Source organism: Podarcis liolepis, assembly GCF_965112155.1.
Source record: "Podarcis liolepis genome assembly, chromosome: 17".
In the NCBI taxonomy this organism is placed as follows: Eukaryota; Metazoa; Chordata; class Lepidosauria; order Squamata; family Lacertidae; genus Podarcis; species Podarcis liolepis.
Genome location: NC_139571.1, coordinates 41,820,982 through 41,848,968, shown reverse-complemented (window position 1 = coordinate 41,848,968; position 27,987 = coordinate 41,820,982). Strand labels below are relative to the sequence as shown.

Genomic DNA, 27,987 nt, shown 5'->3' with positions numbered 1-27,987 from the left:
CCCCCCAAAAAAATTGATTTATTGACTGACTTGGGAGAAAAGACTGTTTTGAACCCGGAAGCTGCCCACGCAGGCAACGACGTCAGGGTGTCTCTACATTTTTACAAAGTCTTCTGATCTCGTCGCAGTGTTGAGCGGCTTCCTTTTCCGGTGACGGTACGCCCCTCCCCTTCCGGTTCCCTCAGCTTGTCAGGCGCCTCCCGGAACTCTGAGCCCCGCGATGAGGAGCACGTGCTGCGCAGAAGCCGGAGGAAAATAAAGCCGCAGCTGACGGTGGGTCCAGCCAGCGGGCGGGGAGGGAGTGAGGGAAGCGGTTAGGGTTGTTGGGTCAGAGCTCCCCAAGGAAGAGAAGGAAGAGAGTGTCTCTGACCCAGTGCAGAGTGCATTTCTATCGTTTCCCGCGTAGAGGGCGTATCCGTGCGGACGGTAGAGCAAGGGGGGGGGCTTTAGTTGTCACCCTCTCCTCTTTGCATGTTTGCTGAGAAATTCCAACTCGTGAGTAGCTACTCAAGTGTAGGGAGTCCGTAAAAAGCAGAGGCATCACCTTGCCAACAAAGGTCCGTATAGTTAAAGCTCTGGTTTTCCCAGCAGTGATGTATGGAAGTGAGAGCTGGACCATAAAGAAGGCTGATCGCCGAAGAATGGATGCTTTTGAATTATGGTGCTGGAGGAGACTCTTGAGAGTCCCATGGACTGCAAGAAGAGCAAACCTCTCCATTCTGAAGGAAATCAGCCCTGAGCGCTCACTGGAAGGACAGATCCTGAAGCTGAGGCTCCAAGACTTTGGCCACCTCATGAGAAGAGAAGACTCCCTGGAAAAGACCCTGATGTTGGGAAAGATGGAGGGCACAAGGAGAAGGGGACGACAGAGGACGAGATGGTTGGACAGTGTTCTCGAAGCTACCAGCATGAGTTTGACCAAACTGCGGGAGGCAGTGGAACACAGGAGGGCCTGGCGTGCTCTGGTCCAGGGGGGCACGAAGAGTCGGACACGACTAAACAACAACAAACAATTGGCGGCAGAGCCCTGCACAGTGGTACCTCAGGTTAAGTACTTAATTCGTTCCGGAGGTCCGTACTTAACCTGAAACTGTTGTTAACCTGAAGCACCGCTTTAGCTAATGGGGCCTCCTGCCGCCGCCCCGCCGCCGGAACACAATTTCTGTTCTCATCCTGAAGCAAAGTTCTTAACCTGAAGCACTATTTCTGGGTTAGCAGAGTCTGTAACCTGAAGTGTATGTAACCTGAAGTGTATGTAACCTGAGGTACCACTGTACCTGAATTGGGGTCCGTGCACTGGAATACGTCTGTGGACAGCCACGCTGAATATGGATGCTGCAGGAAGAAGACCTGACAGCGAGGATGGGGCTGAAAGTGTGTCCCAGCTCCACCATCAGTACACATGTGCCCTGCATGCAAATAGCATGTGAGCAGGGCTACTGGCTCTCCAGGGCACATACTTTGAGTAAGGTGTTGCTAATTTACATCGTTTACCTGCCTGATTAGAATTGGGAGGGACTCCAAGGTTCATCTAGTCCAACCCCCAGCAATGCAGGTAATCTTTTACCCAACGTAGGGCTCAGACTCATGACCCTGAGATTAAGAGTCTCATGCTCTACCAACTGAGGTATTCTTTGGCAATTTCCCGGGAAAATGAAATTGTTTAGTTCCAATGGACCTGAACTGTATGTGTAGATAACATCTGCACAGATGTATCCTAAAGGCAGTGCTAAAAGCATACATCCAAGTCATCCGTTAAAAATAGCACGAAATGCTGCAAATACCATGGAAAGTAATGTTTCTATGCTAATTCTTAAGAGATGGAAGAAAAACAGCCATTGCCTAAGAGCCAATACTTATTTTCTGCATTTCTGCTTCAGAATTAACATTTGCCTCCTCCCCTTCTTGTCCAGACTGGATTCTGCAAAGACCTGCGAACCTCTCCATGGGGCTTACCAAGCAATATCTACGTTACACGGGCGCTGCCCTTTTTGGAGTGGTTGCCAGCCAAAAAGGCAATATTGTCTATGTGACGCTGCGGGGCGAAAAAGGTCGTTATGTAGCAGTGCCGGCCTGTGAGCATGTTTTCATCTGGGATACTCGGAAGGGAGAGAAGGTGAGCAATTTTCTTAGCATTTGAGACGGATGTGCAGTAGCCCAAGATGTCATGTTTCTTGCATTTCATGTATAATAATGTATTTTTGTTTGCTGTGGTCACACAGAGTTGTGATGGTGTCGGCTGATGGCACAGTATTCCCTTTTGGCATTTCTATTGCCATTTGCTACACTGGATAGAACTCTGCTTATCCATATTGCATAGAAATACTTGAATTAAGCATAAGAGTTGATATTATAGCAGTGCCTCTTAGAGCACTTTCGGTGGTAATCTCTTTCTTGCTAGCAGTTTCTGCCCCTTTATTTATTTGTTAATACAGAATGCAGTCCTCTTAGTGTGGAGTATATAGTCAAAATAGCAGCAACATCGATTTTTAATAAGGTATTAGCAGACTTGGAGGAACCCCCGCACTTTAAAATGCTCTGAGTATATGATGGTTAACAGTAGTTAACAAATCTGTGTTATGAGTCCTAAGGCTTGCAACATATATTTAATTAAAAGATGTGCCCTTCCAGCCTTTTCTAGGTGAGCGTGGCTGTGCCACACCATATGACAATGGTCTCTTGTAATTCACCTTGCAGGTTCTCATCCTTCAGGGCCAAAAGCAGGAGGTTACTGCTCTTTGCCCATCCCCAGATGGTCTTCACTTGGCTGTTGGATATGAGGATGGATCAATCCATGTATTCAGTCTCCTGAGTGGTGAAGGAAATGTTACTTTCAATGGTCATAAGGCTGCCGTTACTGCCCTGAGGTATGATGAGCTGGGAGGAAGACTGGCTTCAGGATCAAAGGTTAGAAATTCTTTGGATAACTGGTGGGTAATAGATGTAACTAAATTGTGTCAACTGATTGATGATAATGCGGTTCAAATTTAGGTATGTGGCATGTAGTGGATGAGGTCTGGTGTGTTGGTTGAACATAACATCCCTGAATCTTCAGAACATCATTGTCATAATTGATAATTTCTGTTTCATTGTAAATGCTTTGAGGGCCATGAAAAGGTGATACAATGAAGAAAGAAGGCCATAAAAATATCAAGTATCTAGCCTGTTAATATTTTTGTGTTTTAAAATGTGAGGACAAGGGTGAAGTAATACAGTGAGGTTAATTGTAGGTTGGTATTTGCTTGTTTCTGATACCTTGAATCCCTTGCTCAATTTGGTTTATAGTGAGCATGGCTAAGGCAGTAGTTTCCTTCTCCTTCTAGGACACAGATGTCATCATTTGGGATGTGATCAATGAGAGTGGTTTGTACCGGCTGAAGGGCCACAAAGATGCCGTTACACAGGTGGTCCTTTTGAAGGAGAAGAATATCCTGGTTTCCAGGTAAAGGTTACTCAATTAAGAATACATCAGGCGAACCTGCTAAAATATGTTCTGAAGGGATAGTTAAGAGGGGTTGTGTTTCAGATGGGAATCATAGAATTCTAGGGTCATCTAGTCCAACCCCTGCAATGCAGCAGTCTCAATTAAAGCATCTATGACAGATGGCCATCCAACTTCTGCTTTAAAACCTCCAAGGAAGGAATCGTGTGCTTCATCTAAGTTAAGCTGTACATGGCCCTGTTTTCTAGTTTTTCCACTTTGTAATGCATGTTTATGCTGACCTTTGAAACTCCCAGTTCACACACTGTGACTGATAACTCTGTACACATATGGCAGCCATGACAGAACAGAACTGCTTGACCCAGAGTGCTTAATATTAACCTAATCCAGTGGTACCTTGGGTTACAGATGCTTCAGGTTACAGACTCCGCTAACCCAGAAATAGTACCTCGGGTTAAGAACTTTGCTTCAGGATGAGAACAGAAATTGCACAGCAGCGCAGCAGCAGGAGTGGGAGGCCCCATTAGCTAAAGTGGTACCTCAGGTTAAGAACAGTTGCATGTTAAGAACGGACCTCTGGAACGAATTAAGTTCTTAACCCGAGGTACCACTGAAGTTTAAGCAGGGTGAAACTGTTGCCATTCATTGTCTATCTTTTTTTTTGAAAGTGGAAAAGACACCCTGGTGAAATGGTGGGACCTGGATACACAACACTGCTTCAAAACATTGGTTGGGCACCGTACTGAGGTAAATAGGATGCAGAAGTTCATATAACAAGATTATGCAGAAAAAGTCATGGCTGTTGTTGTTTCCCTATTTCTCTAGCTGTGTGTTTGATCATAGACAGGTTAGAAAACAAGTCCAGTTATGCTTTAATTCTGAAGCTAGCCTCATTGAACTTACTTTCCAAGTAACTGCGGAATTTATTCCCAGCTAAATGTGTGCTTATGAGCATATCCTTAATTCATCTGAGAGATGTATCATGTGTCTTTTGGATACACTGTCTGTAGGAAGAATACCACCTTTGAATTGAATTTACATATCTCGATAAACTGGCTCCCCTTGTAGTTCATAATTTGCTTCTATTGTTAATTCATCTTTAAGGAGAAGTATTGCATTTATTAGATGTGTGATAAAATCAGTGACAAATAAAAAGGCAAGTATGGCAATCTCAGGATTCACACAGTTCTATCCTTTCCCTCCCCGTTTCATTTAAAATGTGTAGTTTGACAAGATGTATCCTAGTGGTCCAGTCTACAAATTTTGTTGTGCAAATGTTTCATTTTGTTTCTCTGACATACAGGAAAGCATGCTGTTGCAATAGTCAGTGAACCAGAAAGTGTGTAGTAGGATGTTGGAAGGGGGTGTTATTGGGTTGTTGTTTTTATTTTGATTATGTGTTTTGTTGTTTTGTGGTTTTGTTCTGTGAGCCGCCTTAGACCTCCGGGTATATTCAATAAATAAATAAATGAATGAATGAATGAATGAATGAATGTTCCAACCAATTTTACAGGTGTTTGTCTTGCACAGAACTTTTGGCTTCTACCTGTGATGGTGTGTGCTGTAGGATATTTTCATTTAGTATCTCTTAGGTAAAGCGGTACTAATTAATCTGTCCTCCTTTAGCAAGGGGACAGTATCTCTTGTGTGGCTGTCTTCCCCTTTCTCCAGTAGAAAGGGCCAATTCAAATTTTGCTTCCATAGACACCCCCCCAACTGCCAAAGTGGAAGGAGTCCTTACCCAGTTAGCTCCTGTCTACTCCAAGGCATAAGGGCATTGTGCAGCTTCATTGCTGTGCTGTTTCTGTCTCTAAAAACCCATAGTGGTTCTTTCCACATACATACACATTGCAGAATAAGCAGCTAATATTGGGGGGGGGGGGTTAGTCATTGCCAGCAGCAAGGAGGAAGGAGACATTTAGTGGTACAGCGACCCTGCTAGGCAGGGCAACCGACCCTGATCAGAAAGAAGGTGCAGCACTGGAGGCCAGGCACAAACTCCATTATGTAGGGTCCAGGAAAGGCATGGTGCTGGGGGGGGGGGTCGCCATCTACAAAACATTCCTTCCCTTTTGGGGTCCAGAAGATTTTCTGGGATGGTTGAATTCTGTAAGAAAGGGCAGTTCCAGAGCTTTACAGGACCCCTTTTCTACTTCTCAAAAAGTGGCCCATTTTCATTTAGTAGCTCTAGTTACATATTTATCCTACGAATACAAGGAATCCAAATTGGTTTTGAATTGCTTATTTATTGCTGTTAACGAGGGGGCCGATCCTAATTAAAGATAATGAAGCCCTTTGGCATGTTCTCATTTAGGTGTGGGGATTAGCTATAGTTTCTGACGAAAAGCTGCTTATCACCGGTTCTGCTGACAGCGAATTGCGGGCCTGGGACATCAGCTATTTCCAGGAGGTAAGAGCATAACACTTGCATCGTAACATTTGTATCTGCTTGTTTTTATGGAATTTATACGATTCCTTTATTTGTATTCCATATCGCTGGTTGCCTCCATGAACACTTTGCAGAAGAGTGGGACGTAAATGTAAACAAATAATAATAATTTTCCTGTGCCTTGTGACATTAGTCCTTTGAATATACTGCTGCCGGTCTTGTATTAAAAGTGGCCTAGGAAGTTCTAACAATGGCCTTTTGAGGAAAAAGTCACTTCCTTGCCTTTATTTGGACAATAAAGCTTTGTAGATGCAAAGCTGCAGGAATTATATGTGGAATCTGTGACTATAATTGAAGGGATCACTTGGGTTGTGAAGCAGTCATCTATAGTTCCTCCTACACTCCCTCTTACAATATGGGAGCGATTGGAGCTGCCTCAGAGATTACTCGGCCACCCCATGGTTCCTCTCATTTCCTTCCTGTTGCTTCATTGGGTTAGGCCACATGCAGTACGAAGCTAGCTATTGGATTGCACTGGCTGGCCAAAAGGTGAATCTCTGAGAAGTTAAATAATAACAGACTATATGGACAAAACAAAAAAATTCCTTCCAGTAGCACCTTAAAGACCAACTAAGTTAGTTCTTGGTATGAGCTTTCGTGTGCAAGCACACTTCTTCAGATACACAGACTATATGGAATTGGCAGAAGTGACTGGCAGAATCCGAGACCAGGGAGAAGAGTCTGTGGAAGAAGACTGGAAGAAATTTAAAGACTATCTACAGAAATATTGTAAAATTAATGAATGATAGAATGATGTTGGATAGTAACTAAGGGGTTTCCAGCTGTAATGATTTAAGAGAATATGAAAAAAGGGTTATAAATGGGTTAAAATCTAATGGTAAGGATTTGCTGAACCAATAAATGGAAGTGGAATACAAAAAAGGGAGGTATGAGGAGGTCCGGGAAATAAGCTAAAAGAAAATAAGTAAAAGAAAAAATGTATGTTTTTAACTGTTTTTATTTTGTATTTTTCTTTTTTCTTTTTCATTTTTATTGTTATATTTCAAAAAAAATTAATACATATTTTATAAAAAAAGAGAAGTTAAATAATAACAGTGACTCGCTTTCTGTTTTCAGTGGGCACAGCACTGTTGGAAGTCAGTGTCTGCTCAGCATGCTTTATGCCTAATTGCCCCAACGCTCAGTTTTAGTTGTTTCACTAATTCAGTTGTCAAGCACTTGCCTGTCCTTTGGCTTTCAAGTGTGAGCATATCTTCCATTCTGCACCTGTTAAAATGTTAAGGGAATGAAGAATTGGCTTGCAAGAGGGAAAATGGAAGTTAGAGAGTGAGGCCCTGTCGTTATTCTAAATGTATTTTACTAATTTTGGCACCATAAACAGGAACCAGACCCAAGTGAGCCAGAGTACAAGAGAAGCAAAAGGCTTGCAGACCACACTGGAGGATCTTCTGAAGAGGATAGGACAGAAGATCAGGATGAGACGGAGGATGAGGTAGTTTTCTGCTTGTGATCTTAGGGATACAACATTCATGAGTCTTCTTCCAACATATGTAAAATCTGTTAAAATGTCCCCATCTGAAATGCATACAAAGGGTGAATGTGCTCTTAGTTATCACTGGGTACGTTTTCTGTGTTATTTGTGTACATGGGTCCGTATAAAAGAAAACTAAAAACTCCGAAGGGCAGAATACACAATTGTGATGGACAGTCAGGTTGGATTCAAACCATATTCATTTGGTGCCCTAAGGATTTCTTACAATGTGGGTGAGGGTGTTCAGTCTCCTCTCTCCTGCTCTTCCCCAAACAAGACCACCTGCTCCCCCCCTTTTTTTAGCAGTAATCTTTGTTCCATAGAAATGCTTTCCTTTAATGCATTGGCAAGTTGATGCAGGATCTGTGTCAGAACGTTGGTTCCTCCTTGCATTAAAAAGTCATTCTGTGCATCCTCAGATTCATTGCCGAAGCTGATCTGCTTTAAAGAGCCTTGGCTGTTCCTGGACCCACAATTCTGAGATATCTGCTCTGTAACTGGCCGCTGACCCTTGGCTGCTTTTGCTGTAGTTGGAGGCAGTCAAACTATACTGTGGAAGGAGAATCTGGGAATCCATTCTTATGGTGTACTTACCTTGGCCTGCAGTGCTAGGTTGAAGATCTCTTGATAAGCTTATGTATCAGGAAGAATGTTTGACTTCCAGACCATCAGTGCTGTTAGGAGTCCTCTTGAAAGAAGCCGTTTATGGTGTATTAGTACCAATTATTTGCAATACTGTCCTGAATTACTATTCCCTTTTGATGTACGCTTTTGGTGACGTATTTTTTGGAAAAAATTGCACTATGGTTGTTTTCAGTTCTTTTTGTTTCTTTTTAGCACATCCTGAGATGCGTGAAAGCTGGTTCTGTGATGCGGGAAGGAAGGGACCGAGTTGTTAATCTTGCTACCGACCGCACAGGGCGGATTCTCGCTTGCCATGTATGTTACTAGCTTTTGGAACTAAACGGGGGGGGGGGTGTCCTACCTTTCTTTGAGCACTTTTCTATAGCGATTTCTGGATCAGAGACCCCTGCAACTGACTTTTTTATCATTTTCCAAGGGAACGGACTCTGTCCTGGAAGTGTTTTATGTCCTTAGCGAACAAGAGGTTCGCAAGAAAATTGAGAGGAAGATGAAGAAAGCAAGGAAAAAAGCCAAGTAAATTCATATTGCCAATACATTTTATTTTTCTTTGCTGAGAACCAATAAAGAGCTTGATTCATGTCAGGATGGAAGTGTCCTATCCTATGCAAAGGGTTTTGAATGTAGCTTCATAATCTGATGAGTAAATCGAACACTTGCAATTAGAATAATGGTGTGTATAACATACAAATTTACAGTTTATTTATTTTGCATGTTGCTGAGAGGCTTGGTAAAATAAAGTTCTAATCTACTGCCTTTTAAAATGCCTTCTTTAATCCTTCCCCTTAAGACTTGTGTGTGGAAGGAGGCCTTGTCAGTTTTGATGGTGCAACACAGCTGCATAATACTCTGCCTGGCCCAGCTGTGTTACAAGACCTTTAATCTACTTAGCCACCTTGAGATGGAGCTTTGGGGATTTCATGGGAAATCTCAGCAATGCAGCTCTCTTCTGCCCTCTTAGCTCAGCACAAAACAAAGCAGATAACTGTTTAGTAGTACAGGATTTGGCAGAGGTGGGAAGTCTCCAATTTGCTGAAATATATTGGATAGCGGGAGAGATTGAGAAGAGCAAGTAAATTCCACCTAAGCAGTTTCAGGAGAACAAAGGGAAGAGGCACTTTGGAGTTAGTTGAGGCTGAGTTTGGCTCAAGAGCTGCCAGTTGTCACTAGCATGACATTATCCTGTTTATGTGCATTTTTGCTCTTATTTTCTGACTCTAGCTGAGGTTGAGTTTAACATTTGTCTCATTATTCTGGTTTTTCCTAGGAAGAGGTCAGGTGTGGAAGAGGAAGAATGTGATATCATTGTGGAGTGCAGCCTACAAGACAAGATTCAGCGGCTCACTAACATCAAAGCTTCTTCCAAAATCAAGTGAGTTCAAGGCATTTAAGGGTGTTGCTCATAATTTTGATGCTCTTAAAGAGAGCTAGTGTGGTGTAATAGTTAGAGTGTTGAACTATGACCTGGGAGAGCAGGGTTCAAATCCCCACCACACAAATCCCAGAGCAATTAACAGTAAAAGAGACGAGAGAGGGAAAGGAGAGAGCAGAGCTTAGAGAAGCCAAGGGTTATAAAGGATAAATGTGAGCAAGTATAGTTACATGTACGTGAGCTTTTTTTTAAGCTTGTGTGTTTCTTCCGGTGTAGATTTTGAGGGATTGGGAAATAGGTGGCATGATGCAAATGTCTGGGAGAATTCTCGGTAGTAAGGCACAAAAGGTGGAGGAGCTGTTTAAACAAATTAGATAATTTTAGCCGCTGAGAGTGATAGAGCTGGATGAGGAGAGTTGTGCACCTTGTCAGGTTTCACATGGGGAGAATGGGCTGGGACAGACCTGGCAGTGGAGGGTTGGAGGTCAAGACAAGGAATTTGCACAGTGTAGAAGGGATGGGGACCAAGAAAAGGGAATTGATGTGCGGGAGGAGTGCCACTTGACCAGAACTACAAGAGAAAGGGACGTTCTGAACTTTAAAGCTATACCATTGTGCTTAGCCCCCTCAACTCTTTTATCTGCTACCTGAAGTTTTCTAACAAAGATGATTATTTTATTAAACAGGTCTTTTGACTTGATACTCAGCCCAAAAGGGGAGCTGAAAGCCACTGTAATGCTCCAGAACAACATAATCGAATCTTACACCCTGAACCCAAGAGCGCAGATACCCCAAGTTCTACAAGTGTCCAAAATAACTATTGGTGGTCACCGCAGTGATGTCAGAACCCTGGCATTTAGCTCGGACAACATTGCCATTCTCTCTGCTGCTGCTGAATCAGTTAAGATTTGGAACAGGTATGAAATGTTTCTGACCATGGGAGGAGAAACTAGTTGCAGTAAAAATTTTACAGGAAGCATTAAACATCTTAACTTTTGATATACTGTACATTCAGATGGTTACACATTGAGTTTAGGAAGAAGCCTTTCTTTTTTGCCATTGATCTTTTGGTATCTTCTTGTAGCCACAGATGAAGCTAAAAACTTGGGGTTGTGCCAGTCACTAAACTAATTTGGCACAAGGCTTCCTTGTGGTTAAGCTTTTTGAAACGGAGGGCCATAGTCCCTTGAAAGAAAGTGATGGGGGCCTGCATATTCGGTTCTGCTCTCTTGGCATTCCTTTCCCATTCATTCTCTCTCACCCACACCACCCATTCATTCATAGTCTCTCCCTTCCCCCCTGCAACATCACCCATTCGTTCACATGTATGTCAGGAATGTCATGTGTTCCCAATTTTACTGAGCCTTCCCCTGATTCTTCCTTCTCTCTCTGTGTATCTTTCATGTGCCATTTCTAATCCCAGGTCTACCTTACAATGTATCCGGACCATGGCATGTGAATATGCGCTTTGTTCACTATTCGTTCCCGGAGATCGGCAGGTCATTATAGGAACCAAGGTAAATTTCTGTACCTTCTGAACCTCAACAATCCCCCGCATGTTTCAGGTATCATCTTTAGAGGAAGTTCAGTACAGTGGTACCTCGGGTTAAGTACTTAATTCGTTCCGGAGGTCCGTTCTTAACCTGAAACTGTTCTTAACCTGTGGTACCACTTTAGCTAATGGGGCCTCCTGCTGCCGCTGCGCCGCCGGAGTACAATTTCTGTTCTCATCCTGAAGCAAAGTTCTTAACCCGAGGTAATATTTCTGGGTTAGCAGAGTCTGTAACCTGAAGCGTATGTAACCTGAAGCATATGTAACACGAGGTACCACTGTATGTCTAACTTAGAACCATGTGGAATGTTATTCCTGGAGGCATAGCTCCTCAACAAATGGAGTCCTAAAGGGAGATGCAATTTAGTGTTTGTCCTAGGTCTACAATCTGAGAGAAAAATCCTAATTGTACACCTAATACCTGATTTTCAGTATATTGCTTTGGCTAGATAAGCTTCGGAGCAGTAGGGAAGTATACTTCTATGTGTTTTCCAAATTACTCTGAAGACATGGGAGAAAATAGGCTCAGGTGATGAAATTTATGGATTTGTTTGAAGGCCTGTGGCTAGGAATGTTTTCTCTTACATGGCCAACTTTGACCGTAGCCATTATAACACCATATTTTTCAAACATGGAGTTATACTTCAGGTGACTTGGAAGAAAATTGCAGAGTTATAAGGAAGAATTTACATTACCATACCTACTCAGACTGTGGATGTGTTAAACTGCTCCTGGTTGTCTTTGTCTTTAATGAGTTTTGAATTCTTCATCTATACCTTTAACCATATGAGTGTGCTAAGAGCATAGCTGTGAGTGAAAAATGAAACCCAAGAGATTTCCCTGATATTGCTGCCTCTCTCCTGCACCTGGGACTTGACAAGGAACTGTCTTTTGTTTTGGCCAGAGCGTAATGCAGGGGTCAGCAAACTTTTTCAGCAGGGGCCGGTCCACTGTCCCTCAGACCTTGTGGGGGGCCGGACTATATTTTGAAAAAAGAAATGAACAAATTCCCATGCCCCACAAATAACCCAGAGAAGCATTTTAAATTAAAGGACACATTCTACTCATGCAAAAACAAGCTGATTCCTGGACCGTCCGCGGGCCGGATTGAGAAGGCAATTGGGCTGGATCTGGCCCCTGTGCCAATAGCAGTGAAAATTGTTGTTGCTAAGAGAGAGTTACAAATCAGCAAGTGCCCTGTTTGAATCTTGCCTCAACCATAAACTCATTAGACACACCTTTCTTTCTCAGCCTCAGCCCCCTTCAACCCCAAATCTGCTTTATGGGATAAGAATGCCCACCTGCTTTACAGGATTGCAAATTAAGCTGCAAAGCTGTTGTTGGGGCACTGCTCAAAATGGGATTCTATTCTAGACAGATGCAATTGAATCTGACTCAGCGGCGTAGCGTGGGTTATCAGCACCCGGGGCAAGGCAAGTAATTTGCGCCCCCAAACCCGGGGCAAGGCAAGTAATTTGCGCCCCCTAACCCCTAACCATGGTCATTAATACTGACGGCTCTACTCTGGGGCAAACGTCGTGGTGACTACTGCCCTCCGTGGTGTTGTTTTTGCAATTAAAGGACCCCTGCCTCAAATAAAGCATCTTGGGGATTGGGGACTGGGATTTGCCAAGGGAGCTGGAAATTGCAGTTCAGTGGCGGGTCAGGGGGAGAGGGTCCCTTCCGCGTCTGGGTGCCGCGGGCCCCTTTGCGCCAAGACGCGCATCTTTGGGCGTCGCGGCGCAGCCTTCTCAGTCTCCCTCCCCAGCCCGGCTAGTCCCAACGCGGCTTCTTTCTGGCGCGGGGAGGGGGCTTCTTTCTGGCGCGGGGAGGGGGTGGCTCTGGGGCCAGTGCGTCGGCCGGCCTCCGGCGCGGGTGAGGGGGGGGCCGTCGGGGCGGGTGGGCGGTCTTGGCGCGCAGGCACTAGAGCGCCGCCGATGGTGCGTTTGGCGGGCTGCGCGCGTCCAGACAGCGACCCGAGCCTGGGCGGCGTGGCGCCCCGTCGGGAGACCCGGCCGGAAGGAGCCTCAAGCGGGCTGTCGGACGCGGTTGAAGCAGCCAGGGCGGCATGGCAGGCGGCGTGCACCCCCTGCACCCCCCACGCTACGCCACTGCTCTCTGCCCCACCGCCAGGCTTCGGAGCAGCCTTCCGAAGGCTGGCGGCGGGAGGAGGTCTCTCCGCCTGGACAGTGGGGTTCCTGCTTCCTCAAGGAGGGCCGGCCAAACGCGCGCCCCCAAATGTTGCGCCCGGTGCGGCTGGCACCCCTGGCACCCCCCACGCTACGCCACTGATCTGACTGACCATCCCACTTTCCTTCTTTCTCACACTTGGAGGCTATAATGAGTTACCTTCTGTAGAATTTGGAATCATCTCTGTAACTAATCATCTGGCTTTCTTGTTGCTTTAGACAGGGAAGCTGCAGCTATTTGATCTGGCTTCCGGGATTTTACTGGAGACCATTGATGCTCATGATGGGGGTTTGTGGTCCATATGTCCTTCTTCAGACCAGGTAATTAAAGCACACTTTCTAATTTATCACCATATGAACAGACTCAGGCCATGTGATTGTCATCTGAGGCCCCTCTTTATTTGCCCCCTGCTTTGGCGGTCCAGAGGGTAGCAACAAAATAATGGAAATTTTCATTGGTCGCTCCCCGCTTGTGGATTGCTCTCCTCAGGGAGGCTTGCTTGGCGTCATCAATACATAGCTCTAGGTGCCAGGCGAAAACATTTCTTTTCTGCCAGGACTTTGACTCTTAATTATCTGTGGTCTTGAGTGGGTGGGATGTTTTAATCCTTTTAAAAACAGGATTGTCTTTTAACATTTTCTTCATTTTGCTTTTATGCCAGCTGTAATGTATGTGTTTGTTTCCCTTTAAGTTACCATGGTAAAAAAATAATAATAATTCATATGAATTATTTTAGTGGTACCACATTTAAGGATGCTCATTATTGTCTATTATTATTATATTTATATTTATATACCACCCTTTATCAAAAGATCTCAACAATTAGTGCTATCATGTATTGTGATTATGTTTTTAATATGCTTTTGTATTTTTATCGTTTTTATTTTCATTGTAAATCACTTTGATACTTTTTGTAGTGGGAAGTGATCCATAACATTTGATGAAATAAATCTGAATTTTCCTTTCCCATCAGCGTGGCTTTGTTACAGGAGGTGCGGATAAATGTGTCAAGTTCTGGGAGTTTGAACTGGTGAAGGATAAGGACAGTGTCCAAAAGAGGTGAGGGTGTTTTTTCAGGAAGCAAAGCACATCTGAACTCCACATTTTGTCCTCACTCTCTTGGGGAGTGTACAGTTCCCTCAAAAATACAGCACAACATTGTCTTCCCATCTGCTGATATCTGCTTCCCACCATAAGTTTCTCTTCCCTGGGAGAATGTGGGGAAAAGGGTGGGTGTATGGCAAACTTTTGAATGGGCACTGAACACCGATGTTTGGGGTCTCCTTGCCCAAGAACTTTCTCCTTGCCTAAGAACTTGCAATGCAGATCTAACAAAGCTTTCTGAATTTGCTGTGCAATACCAGTTCCATCAGTTTTCTGCTTATACGATCCTAGGCTTTCTGTGAAGCAGACACGCATCTTGCAACTGGATGAAGATGTTCTCTGTGTGCGGTACAGCCCCAACCAAAAGCTTTTGGCTGTTGCCTTACTGGACTGCACTGTGAAAATATTCTACACCGATACCCTCAAGGTAAGCGGCGCTATCTTTGGAAATTGAGGTCCAAAACTCTGGGAAGCAGTTTCCGCTTGCTGTGATGGCCTTTTGGTTCCCTCATCTTACATGTTTTCATTGAGAGATCTTGGCAAGTTCATTATTTTTCAGTATTCTGCAAATAGGGATGCAGAACTCCCCATGTGTGTAATAAAGAGGAGGGTCCAAAGTAGTAGAATGTACGCTTTGAATGTACAAGGCCCCATGGTCTAAGGCTGCCAACTTCATTTAAACGGATGTGATGTGATCAACATTGAGACTTTGGCAAGATGCCACTCAAAAGCAGAAAATATTGGGATAGATGAACAAAGCTTTCAGCTTTTGGTTGTGAGAGGATGGTGGAAAGGGCAAGGTTCTTCCACACTTCTGCACACTTTTCATACATTGCTTTGAATTTTTTGTTTGTTTGTTGTTTACAATCAAGTGACGTATATAAAATTTATGCCATTAAATAAGGAAACCTGTAACTAGCTGATATACATGTCGTCTTTTTGCTTTCCAGTTCTTTTTGTCTCTCTATGGACACAAGTTGCCCGTGCTGTGCATGGATATCTCCTATGTGAGTATGCCATTTGTTGGAGATTTTGGCATTGTTCAGTGATGGAACTGCATATTGCAGTTCTTCTCCATGACAAATGCACATTTCCCCCCCAGTTGAAAATCTTCTCTGTGCTGCTTCATGCTAGTCTCATAATTCAATGCAGACTATAGAATGGCATGAGTTGAATGAAGGCATGAAGTTGTACCCTCGTTATGTTGAGGAGCTCTTGCTCCCCCAGTGGTTAGCTTGAAGGCAGCCCAAACCTGTGTCCATACCTACTTCGGTGTGTAGACATGTAGAATCTGGGCAATGTAACTGTAGTTTTCAAATTCTGTTTTCAGTGAGAAAGTTGAGTAATGGGGAGAGGCTGATTCATTTTCTCTGGCAGTGTGCAGCAACATGAGATTGTCGTTCTTTTAACTTTTGAAAGTTATGTGCACTGATTGGAATAACAAAGTGCTTGTCTATTGGAACATTCCATGGGGCATAAATGGCTGCTGTAATTAAAATCAGAGGATAACACAGAGCTTCTTGGCGCCTGAGTGCTGCTTGCCTATCTGCTGGTAGGGATACCTGTATTAGGTGCACTGAAATAAGACACCTAAAGTTGGCTGCCTGATGTTGAGAGCTAAGAAATTAATTTGCTTCACTTTCCTTGAAGCATAACACAAGATCTTGTTCTGATCCAAAAAAGTGCGTGTTACTTGACAGGACGATAAATGGAACCTGGGGGTAATCATGCTCTCACATCCACAACTGAGTTCCCTTTTCTTTCATTTTTCTGTTATAGGATGGGGCATTAATTGCAACTGGCTCTGCTGACAGGAACGTGAAGATCTGGGGCTTGGACTTTGGAGATTGCCACAAGTCTCTCTTTGCCCATGACGACAGGTGGGCAGATATCAAAGGCCACCTAGATGCCCCTGGTGTAGCATTTCTCCCTGCCCCCAAAACTAGGTTTCTCTGGTGCTTAAGTTCACAATTGTCATAGCCTCTGTGGAGTCCAACATATGGGGCTGCCTTCTGCAGGCTCTAGGCTAGAATGCCGGTTAAGTTGGCCTTGCTGAATTTTCTAGTCTGGAGCCTGCAGAATGCTTCTTTCCATCCCCTTAACTTTGGCATCAGACACCTCAGTGGAAGGGCAGGTCACAGGGTCTCCGCTGCACAGTTCTGTCGCCCTTCATTGGTTTCCCAGTTTAGGAATATTAAACATGTTTCTATGAGTTGATCATGCTGTACGGTGTGGGTTTTCTTATTGTGGATTTGCACTTGTGGTACTTAAGGGACCAGGGGTGCAGGGCAGGCGTTCACGGCTTGTGTCTATGTGTTTTGGGATCTGAGTTTTTGTAGGAAAGAGAAGCCGCAATATTTTAGCCCTGAGCTTTTGCTTCCCTTCAAGACATCACACAACTTGCTAGCCCTTTCTGTTCACAAAACCCATGAAAACAGTTCAAGGAAAATACTGATGATAGCTAGTTAAGTCATGCTTGGAACAGAACCACTGATTTCAGTAAGTCTACTCTCAGGATGACTAACATTGAATATCATCTCACTGGAGAAATCCCTGGTGCTCCTATCATTTTAAGTTGAATGCGACATAATGTTGCATTAGTGGTGCTGATGGGGCTTCTGATGACAGCAGCAGATACTTCTTGGCTCTCCTTGAGTGCTGCTAGTGTTTCTTTTAATCACTGCTAGTGTTTCTTTTAAAAGCACCTGGGATTCTGGAATGGAAGCCACAGACTCCAGAGGGAAGGAATAAGGACAGGAGAATGGAAGGAAGTGGCAACGGAAGTCATAGCTGCATGTATCTTTCCCCCTTTCTAAATAACCTCTGAGAAATGTAGAAATGTTTAATGAATGTTGTGTTGGAAATGGTAGTGATCTGATACGCCATATCTTTCTCTTGTTCTCTTTAGTGTGATGTTTCTTCAGTTTGTACCCAAGTCCCACCTCTTCTTCACAGCAGGGAAGGATCGCAAGATTAAGCAGTGGGATGCTGATAAGTTTGAGCATATCCAAACCCTGGAGGTAAAATAGGAGACGTGTGCATTTGCCAATCTGGAAGCAGTGGTCGCTTCTGTTGATTGCTAGACATCATGCAGAATGGTCTCTCCCCTTTCGCTCCTCACTATCTGCATCTCTGGTTTGCAGGGGCATCACCAGGAAGTGTGGTGTTTGGCGCTCAGTCCCAACGGAGACTTTCTCGTCTCCTCTTCTCATGACAAATCGTTGCGTCTCTGGGAAAGGACAAGGGAGCCCATTGTTCTGGAGGAGGAGAGAGAGATGGTAAGAAATGCCATCCTGCGTAAGAGGGTACCTTTGGTATCCACTCTTAATCTTAAAAGGGATCCAGATTCCAGTTCGTGTGCATCTTTTCCTTTTAAAAATAACTAAATTTGTGTGTCCATATTTTGTGGCATTCTTTCCAAGGTTTTTTTTTTTTAAAGTTACTTTTGACGTAAAAGGACCATGGGAAGGAGATATGTACTGGGAAATGTGCTGCTTCAGGTATTCTGAATTTGAAGCAGGTGTGTTTTAGTGCTTGCTAATGCTGACAAACTGAATTATTTTCCTCTGCAGCAAAGAGAAATGGAGTATGAAGACAGTGTAGCAAAGGAGGACCAGCCCGTGGTAAGTAATATATGTTTGCACATTCAAATGTTCTTGCTCCCAAGTCAAGCAGTGGAGTTTCCTGGGAGTCTCAAGATGTGATTCTCCAGCTACAATGGAAAGCACACATTTCAGTGCATTGGGGGATGTAAAATATGTCAGCTCACATTTCTTGACTGTGTTTGTGTGTGACATTTCAAATGCATGTTTTGGGTTACCGATTAGATTGAGCTTGGAGATAACTTGAACACTTGCTCTGGTAATTAAAATAACATTCAGTTCTAGTTTGTGCCAGAATTTTCACTTAATCTGCTTTCCAGAAAACCATCATATGCATTTTGGCTTACCACGTACAAAGCGCCAGAAATGTTCTGAGCATCACTTCACACATAGTAGACAGCCCTTGCTTGCAGGCTCACAATTGTAATGATGGATTCATTGAATGATGGATGGGACCAAGTTGATGTTTTTCCAGGGAGGCAGGTAGTGCAGCCTTCCAGTGGCCCCTACTAGATGGTAGAGGCCAGAATGTGCCTCCCCTAGCTTTGCAGTCCCAGGGGAGGGGAAAAGCAAGCTTCCTGCACACCTTTTTCTGGACCATGTCATGTTGCTCTCCTCCTGCTTGAGTGAGGCAGGGGAGCAGTTTCCCACTGGAAACAATACCATGATTATTTCAGATCCCAAGAAGCAGGTATGCTGGAAAGCCAACTGCTTGAAGATTTTCTGAGGAGTGTATTCAACTAACTTTTACTCAGGTCCAAAAACTTCAGTGGGTCTACTCTGAATAATAGTTAACTAAAACCCTGTATTTGATTCTAAGTGAGATCTTAACATTTCTAAACAAATTAAATAGATATTAGTTGGTAATCCATCAGTTCAGTTGATGAAATATGCAAGGAAATGAATATGCATTTAACAGAATTCAGCATTGCCCAGACAGGGTCAGCTGTGCTTCAGTGCAGCAACATTCTGGTGTTTCTGTAGTGGAAGAACATAAACAAAAGACCAAAATGTAAACTGCTTAGGTGGTCTTTGTCAACTAAGCAGTATACAAATCTTGTAAAATAAAACGAGAGAATTGCCCTTAGTAGTAACCCTCAGCACCCACTTCAGTCTGGAAGCAACAGCAGCTCATAATTTTACCACAGCAGACCTGTTGCTGTTTTATATGCCTTGTGTCACTTGGTTCATAATTTCTTCCCTTCTAATGAAACAGGGAGACATATTGGCACTGTGTTGCTGTTGGCATCTGTCTGTCTTGAGAGACACTTTGGGGGGTGAAGTCAAACCACTGAAGAATCGCAGCATCTGCTGTGGTTGCTACAACCAGTAACTTGTAAATGCTGCCTCCTGTGTTGCTTTTGCTGCATTAGCAGCACTGAGGTGCCCTCCCCGGGGTACAAGCCTGGGCAGTGGGTCTGGAGGTCCTGGGCTGCCCAGTGACCCCTCTCGGCCTCACTGATGTGGTCCAAAGGAAAGCAAAGCAATACGTTTTGCACCAGCTTGGCTTTGCACTGAAAATTGAGACAGGTTAACTGTTCCTGTTCTGTTACCATTCAAATTCAAACACAGACCTATGCAACTGTTCTGAGGCAAACTGGAGATAAAACTGCTTTGGCCACCATGATGTTTCAGAGGCTGTGACACCATTTTGTTTTGTTTCTTTTCAGGTTCCTGGGGAGACTCAGGGAGAGGCTGGGTTAGCAGGAAAGAAGACCATTGAAACTGTCAAGGCAGTAAGTTTGACCCTCCAGGTTCCTTAATGTGGGGCACTCGTTAGGGAAAAAAGATGCCTTTCTGACTCTCTAGCTTGGAGTGTTCTGTTTAAAGCTCGGGTTACATGTTAGTGCTAGGAAGTGTCTCTTAAGGAAGCACAGCTTTTAAACTGAATTAACCTTCAGCGACCTCTTCAGTGAGAGATGGAAATTGCCCATAACACACAAGTCATGTCTTTTGTGACAGAGATGTGTTGCTGACCTCTGCAGAACTCCCTTTGATGATCACCACACTTATTTTTCTAGCAGTTCTACAGCTGTGGGGAAAAAGGCAGCACTTTCTCAGCTGCATTTTGCATGTCCTCTTGTTTCAATGGCACTTAAAACCATGAGAGGTGGAGTGGGCACAGGGGAGGTTACAGCAGTCTGCCACCCCCCTTCTACTTCAGAAGAATAATTTCATTATTTATATGGCGCCCATCTGACTGGGTTGCCCCAGCTATTCTGAGTGGCTCCCAAATATTAAAAACACAATAAAATACCAGACATTAAAAGCTTCACTATACAGGGCTGCCTTCAGATTTCTTCTGAAAGTCAGAGTTGATTTCCTTGACATCTGGTGGGAGGGCATTCCATAGGACAGGCACTACTAACAAGAAGGCCCTCTGCCTGGTTCCCTGTAACCTCCACTTGTTGCAGTGAGGGAACTGCCAGAAGACCCTTGGAGTGGGATCTCAGTGTCCGGGCAGAACGATGGGGGTGGAGATGCTCCTTCATGTAGGCAGCTATTTAGGGCTTTAAGGTCAGCACCAACACTTTGAATTGTGCTTGGAAACATACTGGGAACCAATGTTATGGCCGGTGCTACACGGTCCCAGCGGCTGCTCCCACTCAACTATCTGGCAGCTGCATTCTGGATTAGCTGTAGTTTCTGAGTCACCTTCAAAGGTGAGTGCATTGCAGTAGTTCAACCACTCTGGCGAGACAGTTCACAGGCAGTGCCTCAGCTGTCTCACCAGGTGAAAATGTGTTTGATTATTCCACCCTCTTGTGCATTATCAAATGGATGTTCAACTATCTGCTCCGCATTATCACAGCACCTTCATTTTGTTGCGCTGCTAATGTGCCATTTTTGTGTTTGTAGGCTGAACGGATCATGGAAGCCATTGAGCTGTACAGAGAAGAGACAGCCAAGCTGGAACAGCATAAAGCCATCTGTAGAGCGGCAAGAAAAGAGGTAGGAAGGGGTCGTGGTCTGTGTTCTGTTCAGCACAGTGTGGTGCCAGTTTCTTTCTCAGAACACTTTTAAAAAACCAAAGGGAAGGAGATCAAAATGGGTAGCACAGTTTTTTGGTGATCTCACGATGTGTGGTGTGCAATTCATTTATTCATTTATTCATTTTATATGTATGCTGCTTTTCCACTAAAAAATAAATTAAAATTCTCAAAGTGGCTTACAACAGAGGAAACAGGAATACTTTTTAAACAAACACTACAAAAGGAGCTTTATAATAACATAGCAAAACAATAACATAGTACCAATTTCATAATAACAAAGCAAAACAAGGGCAAACGTAATAACATACCAAAACCCCTGCATTTCAATAAAATAAATGTAGCAGTATTACTTAAACCATTATGCCTTTCTACAGAGAGACGTGTGCCTGACTTGCAACCTGCTTTCTTTCTGCAGGTTCCTCTTCCAGTAAACCCTATTCTCCAGGCATATGGCAATATTTCGGTAAGTGAAGTGTGTGGCTGCTTTCTAGAATTTTGAGACGTGGAATGTTAAGCTGCCTTTTCCTGGCATTCTTGTGTTCCAGATGGTATGCAATGCTATTGAGGGGAGGTGGGGAGTTGTCATGGGTTGGGGTATGAGTGTTTTGATTAGTTTGATTTAGTCTATTATTCTTCTGCTGCCTGTTTCGATGAAAAATAATGGTCTTAAGAGTTTGAGACACTGAGATTGGTTTGTAGGCCAAACCTTTCAACACTCTGAGTGGGATGTGGGGTGGGAGTTCTTTATAGAGCCAGAGAAATCGTTGCGAGATTTTTCCTTAAGAAATTTCAGCTAGCAATGAAATCCACTCTTGCCCTTTTCTTGCAGCCTTCTGCTTACGTACTGGATGTCCTCAAGAAGGTTAAGTCAAGGTGAGTACCAGGAAGCTGCTTCAAAGTAGAATCATAGAATCCTAGAGTTGGAAGAGACCACAAGGGCCATCGAGTCCAACCCCCTGCCAAGCAGGAAACACCATCAGAGCACTCTTGACATATGGTTGTCAAGCCTCTGCTTAAAGACCTCCAAAGAAGGAGACTCCACCACACTCCTGGGCAGCAAATTCCACTGTCGAACAGCTCTTACTGTCAGCAAGTTCTTCCTAATGTTTAGGTGGAATCTTCTTTCTTGTAGTTTGGATCCATTGCTCCGTGTCCGCTTCTCTGGAGCAGCAGAAAACAACCTTCCTCCCTCCTCTATGTGACATCCTTTTATATATTTGAACATGGCTATCATATCACCCCTTAACCTCCTCTTCTCCAGGCTAAACATGCCCAGCTCCCTTAGCTGTTCCTCATAAGGCATCGTTTCCAGGCCTTTGACCATTTTGGTTGCCCTCCTCTGGACACGTTCCAGTTTGTCAGTGTCCTTCTTGAATTGTGGTGCCCAGAACTGGACACAGTACTCCAGGTGAGGTCTGACCAGAGCAGAATACAGTGGCACTATTACTTCCCTTGATCTAGATGCTATACTCCTATTGATGCAAGTATTATGAATGGCTCATAGGTTTGACTGAAGGAGGAGCTGAGGTTGGAATAAGATGGTTACACCAAAGTTGTCTGTCCTCTGGGCTTAGGATGTATGCACATTCATGAAACATGAAAGTAGTTATTTCCTGGGAGGTTTTTAAGCAGAGGTTGGTTGGATGGCCACCTGTCATGGATGATCTAGTTGAGATTCCTGCCTTGCAGGGAGTTGGATCAGATGACCCACAAGGTTCCTTACAGTTTTACGGTTCTGTGATTTTATGTGTTGACACAGCTTGCTGTGAGAAGGTATTTGAAGTTGAGTATTTGAATCTGGAATATAATATCTGCAGGTTCTGGAGATGCACAGTACACAGAGTCCTTGACTATTGGGGTCGTAAGTTCTTTAGTGCTCATAGTGCATGGTAGGTAAAGGTAAAGGGACCCCTGACCATTAGGTCCAGTCATGGCCGACTCTGGGGTTGCGGCACTCATCTCGCTTTATTGGCCAAGGGAGCTGGCGTACAGCTTCCGTGTCATGTGGCCAGAATGACTAAGCCGCTTCTGGCAAACCAGAGCAGCGCACGGAAATGTCGTTTACCTTCCTGCCGGAGCGGTACCTATTTATCTACTTGCACTTTGACGTGCTTTCAAACTGCTAGGTTGGCAGGAGCAGGGACCGAGCAACGGGAGCTCACCCCGTCGCGGGGATTCGAACCGCCGACCTTCTGATCGGCAAGTCCTAGGATTTGTGGTTTAACCCACAGCGCCACACGTAGTGAGGACCAAAGTCAGTACTCTGCCACCAGAGTGCTTTGGACTGGAGATGGCAGGCATATGTACAGGCTTTAGGAACATAGGAAGCTGCCTAGCACTTAGTCCAGCCATTGACTCACTTAGCTCAGTACTGGCTGCCCTGACTGGCAACAGCAGTTCTTCAGGATCCAGGCAGGAATCCTAGAGTTGCCAGGGACTGAACCTGTGTGCAAAGCAAAGGATCTACCACTGAGCTCTGGTCCTTTGCCATTGGGAAACAGGCACTGTGAGGTTGTCACTTGTGAGTCTATTTAACATTGCTTACAACTTCTTTGCAAAACGGTTAGCGAACGTTCTGCAGCAAGTCTTGTTATGGAATGGCGGGAAGTTTGTGTCCTGGCGGAGCTGTGGCTAGAAATTGCAAGAGTTGACATTTAAGCCTCATTCCATCCAGATGATCCCTGCTTTGCTGATCGGTCACATGAAGTTCCTTCCTGGGAAAGCAGGCAGTAACAGTGCCAAGTGACTGTTGAAAAAGCCTTGCTTTGCTTTGGCAGAATCTGTTGCCCTGCCACCTTTCTGCTAGAGAAGGGTGGTCCAACGTGCAGTCCAAGTGCTCCCTCAAGTCCTTTTTTTGGCAGCCCTCAAAAACATTTGACAACCCCCCAACCCTCACACTACCTCCCCAAAGCCAGGCAAGTGAGGAGCTGGACTTTGGGAAGGAGGCATGAGGACTCTGGCAGCATCCTGAAGTTCTCCCAACTCCTTCCCAAAGCCTCGTTGGCACTTTCCCAGCTCTGGGAAGGAGGTGGGAGGACTCTAGGACACTGCCAGAGCCTCGTGCCTCCTTCCCAAAGCCCAGCGCTTCCCCCTTCTGCATGACAAGGCAGTGTGCAGCCCATGGGTTCAGTGTCAAAGTACTCTTGTGGCTCACTTGGTATGAAAAGTTGGGTCCCCCTGTGTTAGAGGCACCCCACTGATAAGGGCTTGCTATTATAGCTTGATGCTAGGCCTGGGCAATGTATTGAGACATCATTCAGGGTCGGTTTGAGGGTCAGATTGCCATAGTGTTTTGACCCAGCGGTATATCACGGGTGGGGCTTGCTGGCCAGCCGACACCTTACCTTCCTCCTCCGGTCGAGCAGGCGGACGGTCTCCTTTCTCCTTGTGCTGGGTGCTGGTGGCGGTGGGAGTGGTGGCAGTTTCACCCGAGTGCCTTGCAGGGCCTGGGCCGACGTTCCTTCCTTTTCAACATCATGATGTATCATTGTATTGTGATGTTTAGCTGGTGATACATTGAAATGTTGAAACCTGAAATTGCCCAGCCCTACTTGACGCCTGGGGTGGGAGGATGCCTTACTCTCCTCTCTTCGTCACAGTGAATTGGAGGAATCTCTGCTGGTGCTGCCCTTTTCATATGTGCCCGACCTCCTTGAGCTCTTCAATCAACACCTCCAGTTGGGTTCAGAGGTGGAACTGCTATGCCGAGCTCTCCTGTTCCTTCTCAGGTAAACCCCACGGCTGAAAAGAGTGCAGGGAAGCTTCCTGGCTTTGAAGCTGGTCATGTCTAGCCCTGCGCCTTGAATGGTTCTGACCAAAAGGTGAATGAGCTCTATGGTACCATAGAGACTTCCTTTTATTCTTAAAGCACAGGCTTTCTCAATGCTTCCAGTGACATTAACTTTATTAATAGGCAAGTGTTGACCAACCATTGCCTCTTCAATCCCTCAGGCAGAGCTGTCTTTTAAGTGGCTTTCTCTATCACTTATTTCAAATAGTAATTTCCAGCTGGACGGTAAACTGAGTTGCCAAACAGCAGCACGTTCCTTAATTCGGTTTCAACCCTTGTATAGGGAGAAGACATCATAGTCTCTGTTTAGGTCTGGTCTTGGCAAAACCAGACCAGTGTGAATTGCTCTGCTACCTCTCTGTTTTCTTCCCCCTTCCCTGCAAATTGAGGCATCATAATAGCCTTAGGAGAATGCCCAGAAAGCTTAAAGGGTCTTTCATAAGCTCTGTATTTCTCCATCAAATATGTCACTTAATCATCAAACCTGGCGTCTACAACATGGTGCCTCTGAGTGCAACAGCATCTGTTAATAGCTCTCCTGGCACCCCTAAGAAGCCTTTGCGCTCCTCTCCTGCCTACTTTGCCAGGAGTTCCTCCTCTCTTTGGAAGTGGGAAGGGAGCAGATTCTGCCTGGAAAACTAGAGTTGAGAAAGAAATGGAAGACACGTTGCTCACTCCCACTTCCTCTTTCAAATGTCTAGTTTTGTAGGTTGAGCCTGGCGCCGAGGTAGAAAGCAGAGTGACCAGGAGGGAAAGCAGAGAGAGAGAGAGAAAAGAGGAGGGGGGAGAGTGGTCTGACCAAAAAGAAATGGAAAGAGTGTGTGTTCTTTCTCTCTGGGTAGCTCTGTGCTTGTTTTTAACTCCTGTTCCTTTCTGGTTGTATGTTCTTGCTTTGTTTCCTCCTCTCCTCTTGGGGAGGGTGGGTGTCTCTTTGCTTCTCCCCCCACCCCATATCTCTCAGTGGTCTCCTTGTTGCTTCGGCTAATCTCTTCTCTTTGGCGGGATCTGTTTTTTACCATGACCAAATACAATGAGATCCAACACTGCAACAATGAACCCCCCCCCAATTAACATGACAATTCAATAGAAATATGACTGCCCTCCACTTTCTGTTTTACTTTACCACTGTGAAATACTTCAGATTGAAGGGTGTCATCTTGTCGATCCTTTGTAAGAGTGCACGCTCTGGGCACCTCTTAATCAACCAGGAGGCCAGAAAAGAGTAGATCTTATAGATTAGTCTGGAAACCAAAACTTGGCAGTCTGACAGTGAATTTTGGGTTCCCTCCCCACTCCATCCCTAGGATACACTTTGGACGGATCACTACCAATCAGCTTCTTGTTAAGGTGATGGAGGACCTGAAGAAAACCACCATCTCTAAAGTCAGCCAAGTGAGGGTAAGTAAGTGTCCACCTATGGGAGATTTACACAATCTATGGGTAATGTATGTAAAGGGTGCAAATTCTGGGTGCCCATCTGCTTTGCCCAAGCCGTACTGCCTCTTGATCCCTCTTCCGATGTCAGTAATGGTGTGGGACAGCAAGTAAGTTCTGGTTATCACACGTACAGTGCCATAAACCTCTAATTATGAATCTTAGTATTTGAGATTTGCATTTATTATAATAATAATTGCATCTTTGCAGATTAATCTTGTACCATTTTCCTATTTAGTTTCTTCGGTCTGTCCAGCTATGCTAGCAATGTGATGAGCTTAATCGTGGGGTCGGAGCATATGGTTGTGTTGGGGACATTGCTGCAAAAGGCCTCCGTGGCAAGCGGTCTTTGCCTTGGCTGGGACGTTTGCAAGGAATTTCCCCAGGACACCATTAGCACAACTACTGCTTCCATGGTTCGCTCAGATGGAGAGAAGCAGGGAGGCTTGTGATGGTGGTGGTGAGGACCACCCTGATTGAAAGTATTTGCTGTAGACTGGGTTTCCATCACAATCCACACCTTTCCCTCTGCCAGGAACACAGAAAAAACTATCAGTGTGATTGGGATGAATAATTTTAGCAAGCACTGGTTGTGAAGGCTGTTTCAGGAGTATCTGCGTTGTGACAGTAACAGGGTCAAGCATGTGAGCTGGGAAATCCCACTTCAGCCTTGCTAGCCTATTACTTTTTCCAGATTTAGGGGCCCACCTGCAGTTGAAGGAGGATAAAGTTGGAATATTTTATTGGGTAGTTGTGAAGATTACTGAGACACTGGAGGAAATGAACACTGTGCTATGCTGATGGTTCTATCAGAGCAAGAGTTTCGACTTCCCAGACAGAATGATCCCCTCTCCTTCCATGCACTTTTCTGGAAGTGTTCTCACTCTGAGCCAATTTTGTGGGGGGAGGTGGAGGGGAAGCCTCATCACACAAATGGAAGTCCTTGCAGGGACTTCAGCCGACAGGGTTCATTAGCTGAATCCTGCCCACTGTCTCTGACATAGTTTGGTATTAGAACAGTAGGGAAAGAACCACTGAAATTGGCAAGTGATGGCAAAAGCATTCCACGTCTGCCCTCTTCCTCCTTCTTACGTAGGTCTACTTATGTTCTGTCTATAGGATGTGCTGGGATTTAATATGGCCGGCCTGCAGTTCCTGAAGAAAGAAATAGAAGCCAAAGATGAAGTGACTTTTTTTGCTGATGCTACTGACCGATTTGAGGAGAGAAAAAGGAAGAGAAAGAAGAAACAGAAGATGATTCTTGCAATGGTCTAATTGGGGCATTTTGGATTTGTTGCTCCAGGAGAATGTGGGTTTGTTGTCTCCAGCACAGAGGGGTGTGAGGTTCTGTGGAAGCTTAACCCGAGCTGCGTCAGGTTGTCACTCACAAATCAAAAGGGAGGGGTCAGAGAAGGATCAAAACACTGCCCCCCCCCTCCCCAGCTTATATTTCACCTACTGTTTGCAGCTGCTGCTTTCGCTGATCTGTGGCCTTGGCACCTTTTAAACAGACCTCTCTTCCTGCCCATCAGCGTAGTGACCTCACATTGCAGAGTCCATTGGATTTGGGAATGAATCGTCACCAAGGCTAAATCATAACGGCAGTACTCCCTGCCCTCACTCAAATGGACCAGTATTTTTGCCGGTTTTCAACAGCATTCCTCCTCCACCACCGTCAAAATTTGGTGCAGATGTGTTGAGTGAAGCCTTTCCCAAAATGTATTTGTTTAGCTAATCCCTAGAATTAAAACTTCTTTGCAGTCTACCATCTTCCTTTGCAATTTAAGCTTCATAGTTGTTTCTCAAGCAATTTAAACACCAAAGAGGAGAAAATGTTTTGATACATTATATCTGTTGGGTTCAGCTTGTTTCCTTTGAAGTTTTTCTGAACTAAAGTTCACTGAAGAGTTACAGAAGTTTAAAAA

General features: G+C 44.8%; 1 protein-coding gene across 1 annotated transcript; it reads left to right on the top strand.

The window, feature by feature from the left end:
- Positions 1-132: 132 nt before the first annotated feature.
- Positions 133-27,832, top strand: WDR3 (WD repeat domain 3). The gene is made up of 27 exons (XM_083481709.1): positions 133-273; positions 1,914-2,116; positions 2,698-2,907; positions 3,324-3,442; positions 4,111-4,189; positions 5,757-5,852; positions 7,234-7,344; positions 8,221-8,322; positions 8,444-8,541; positions 9,293-9,397; positions 10,084-10,314; positions 10,821-10,914; positions 13,358-13,459; positions 14,113-14,198; positions 14,535-14,670; positions 15,194-15,250; positions 16,023-16,123; positions 17,152-17,263; positions 17,387-17,521; positions 17,816-17,866; positions 19,516-19,581; positions 20,705-20,797; positions 21,254-21,301; positions 21,668-21,711; positions 24,438-24,566; positions 25,933-26,026; positions 27,182-27,832. The coding sequence occupies exons 2-27, from the start codon at positions 1,946-1,948 to the stop codon at positions 27,335-27,337; spliced, it is 2,826 nt and encodes a 941-aa protein (XP_083337835.1). The 5' UTR covers positions 133-273; positions 1,914-1,945; the 3' UTR covers positions 27,338-27,832.
- Positions 27,833-27,987: the final 155 nt, after the last annotated feature.

What these genes read in the sequence shown, in the direction of transcription:
- WDR3 (XM_083481709.1), top strand. Translation starts at nt 1,946, where the DNA reads ATGGGGCTTACCAAGCAATATCTACGTTACACGGGCGCTGCCCTTTTT. An exon ending in ATACTCGGAAGGGAGAGAAG is followed by an intron (nt 2,117 to 2,697) that starts GTGAGCAATTTT and finishes TTCACCTTGCAG; the next exon opens with GTTCTCATCCTTCAGGGCCA. An exon ending in AGGTCATTATAGGAACCAAG is followed by an intron (nt 10,915 to 13,357) that starts GTAAATTTCTGT and finishes TTGTTGCTTTAG; the next exon opens with ACAGGGAAGCTGCAGCTATT.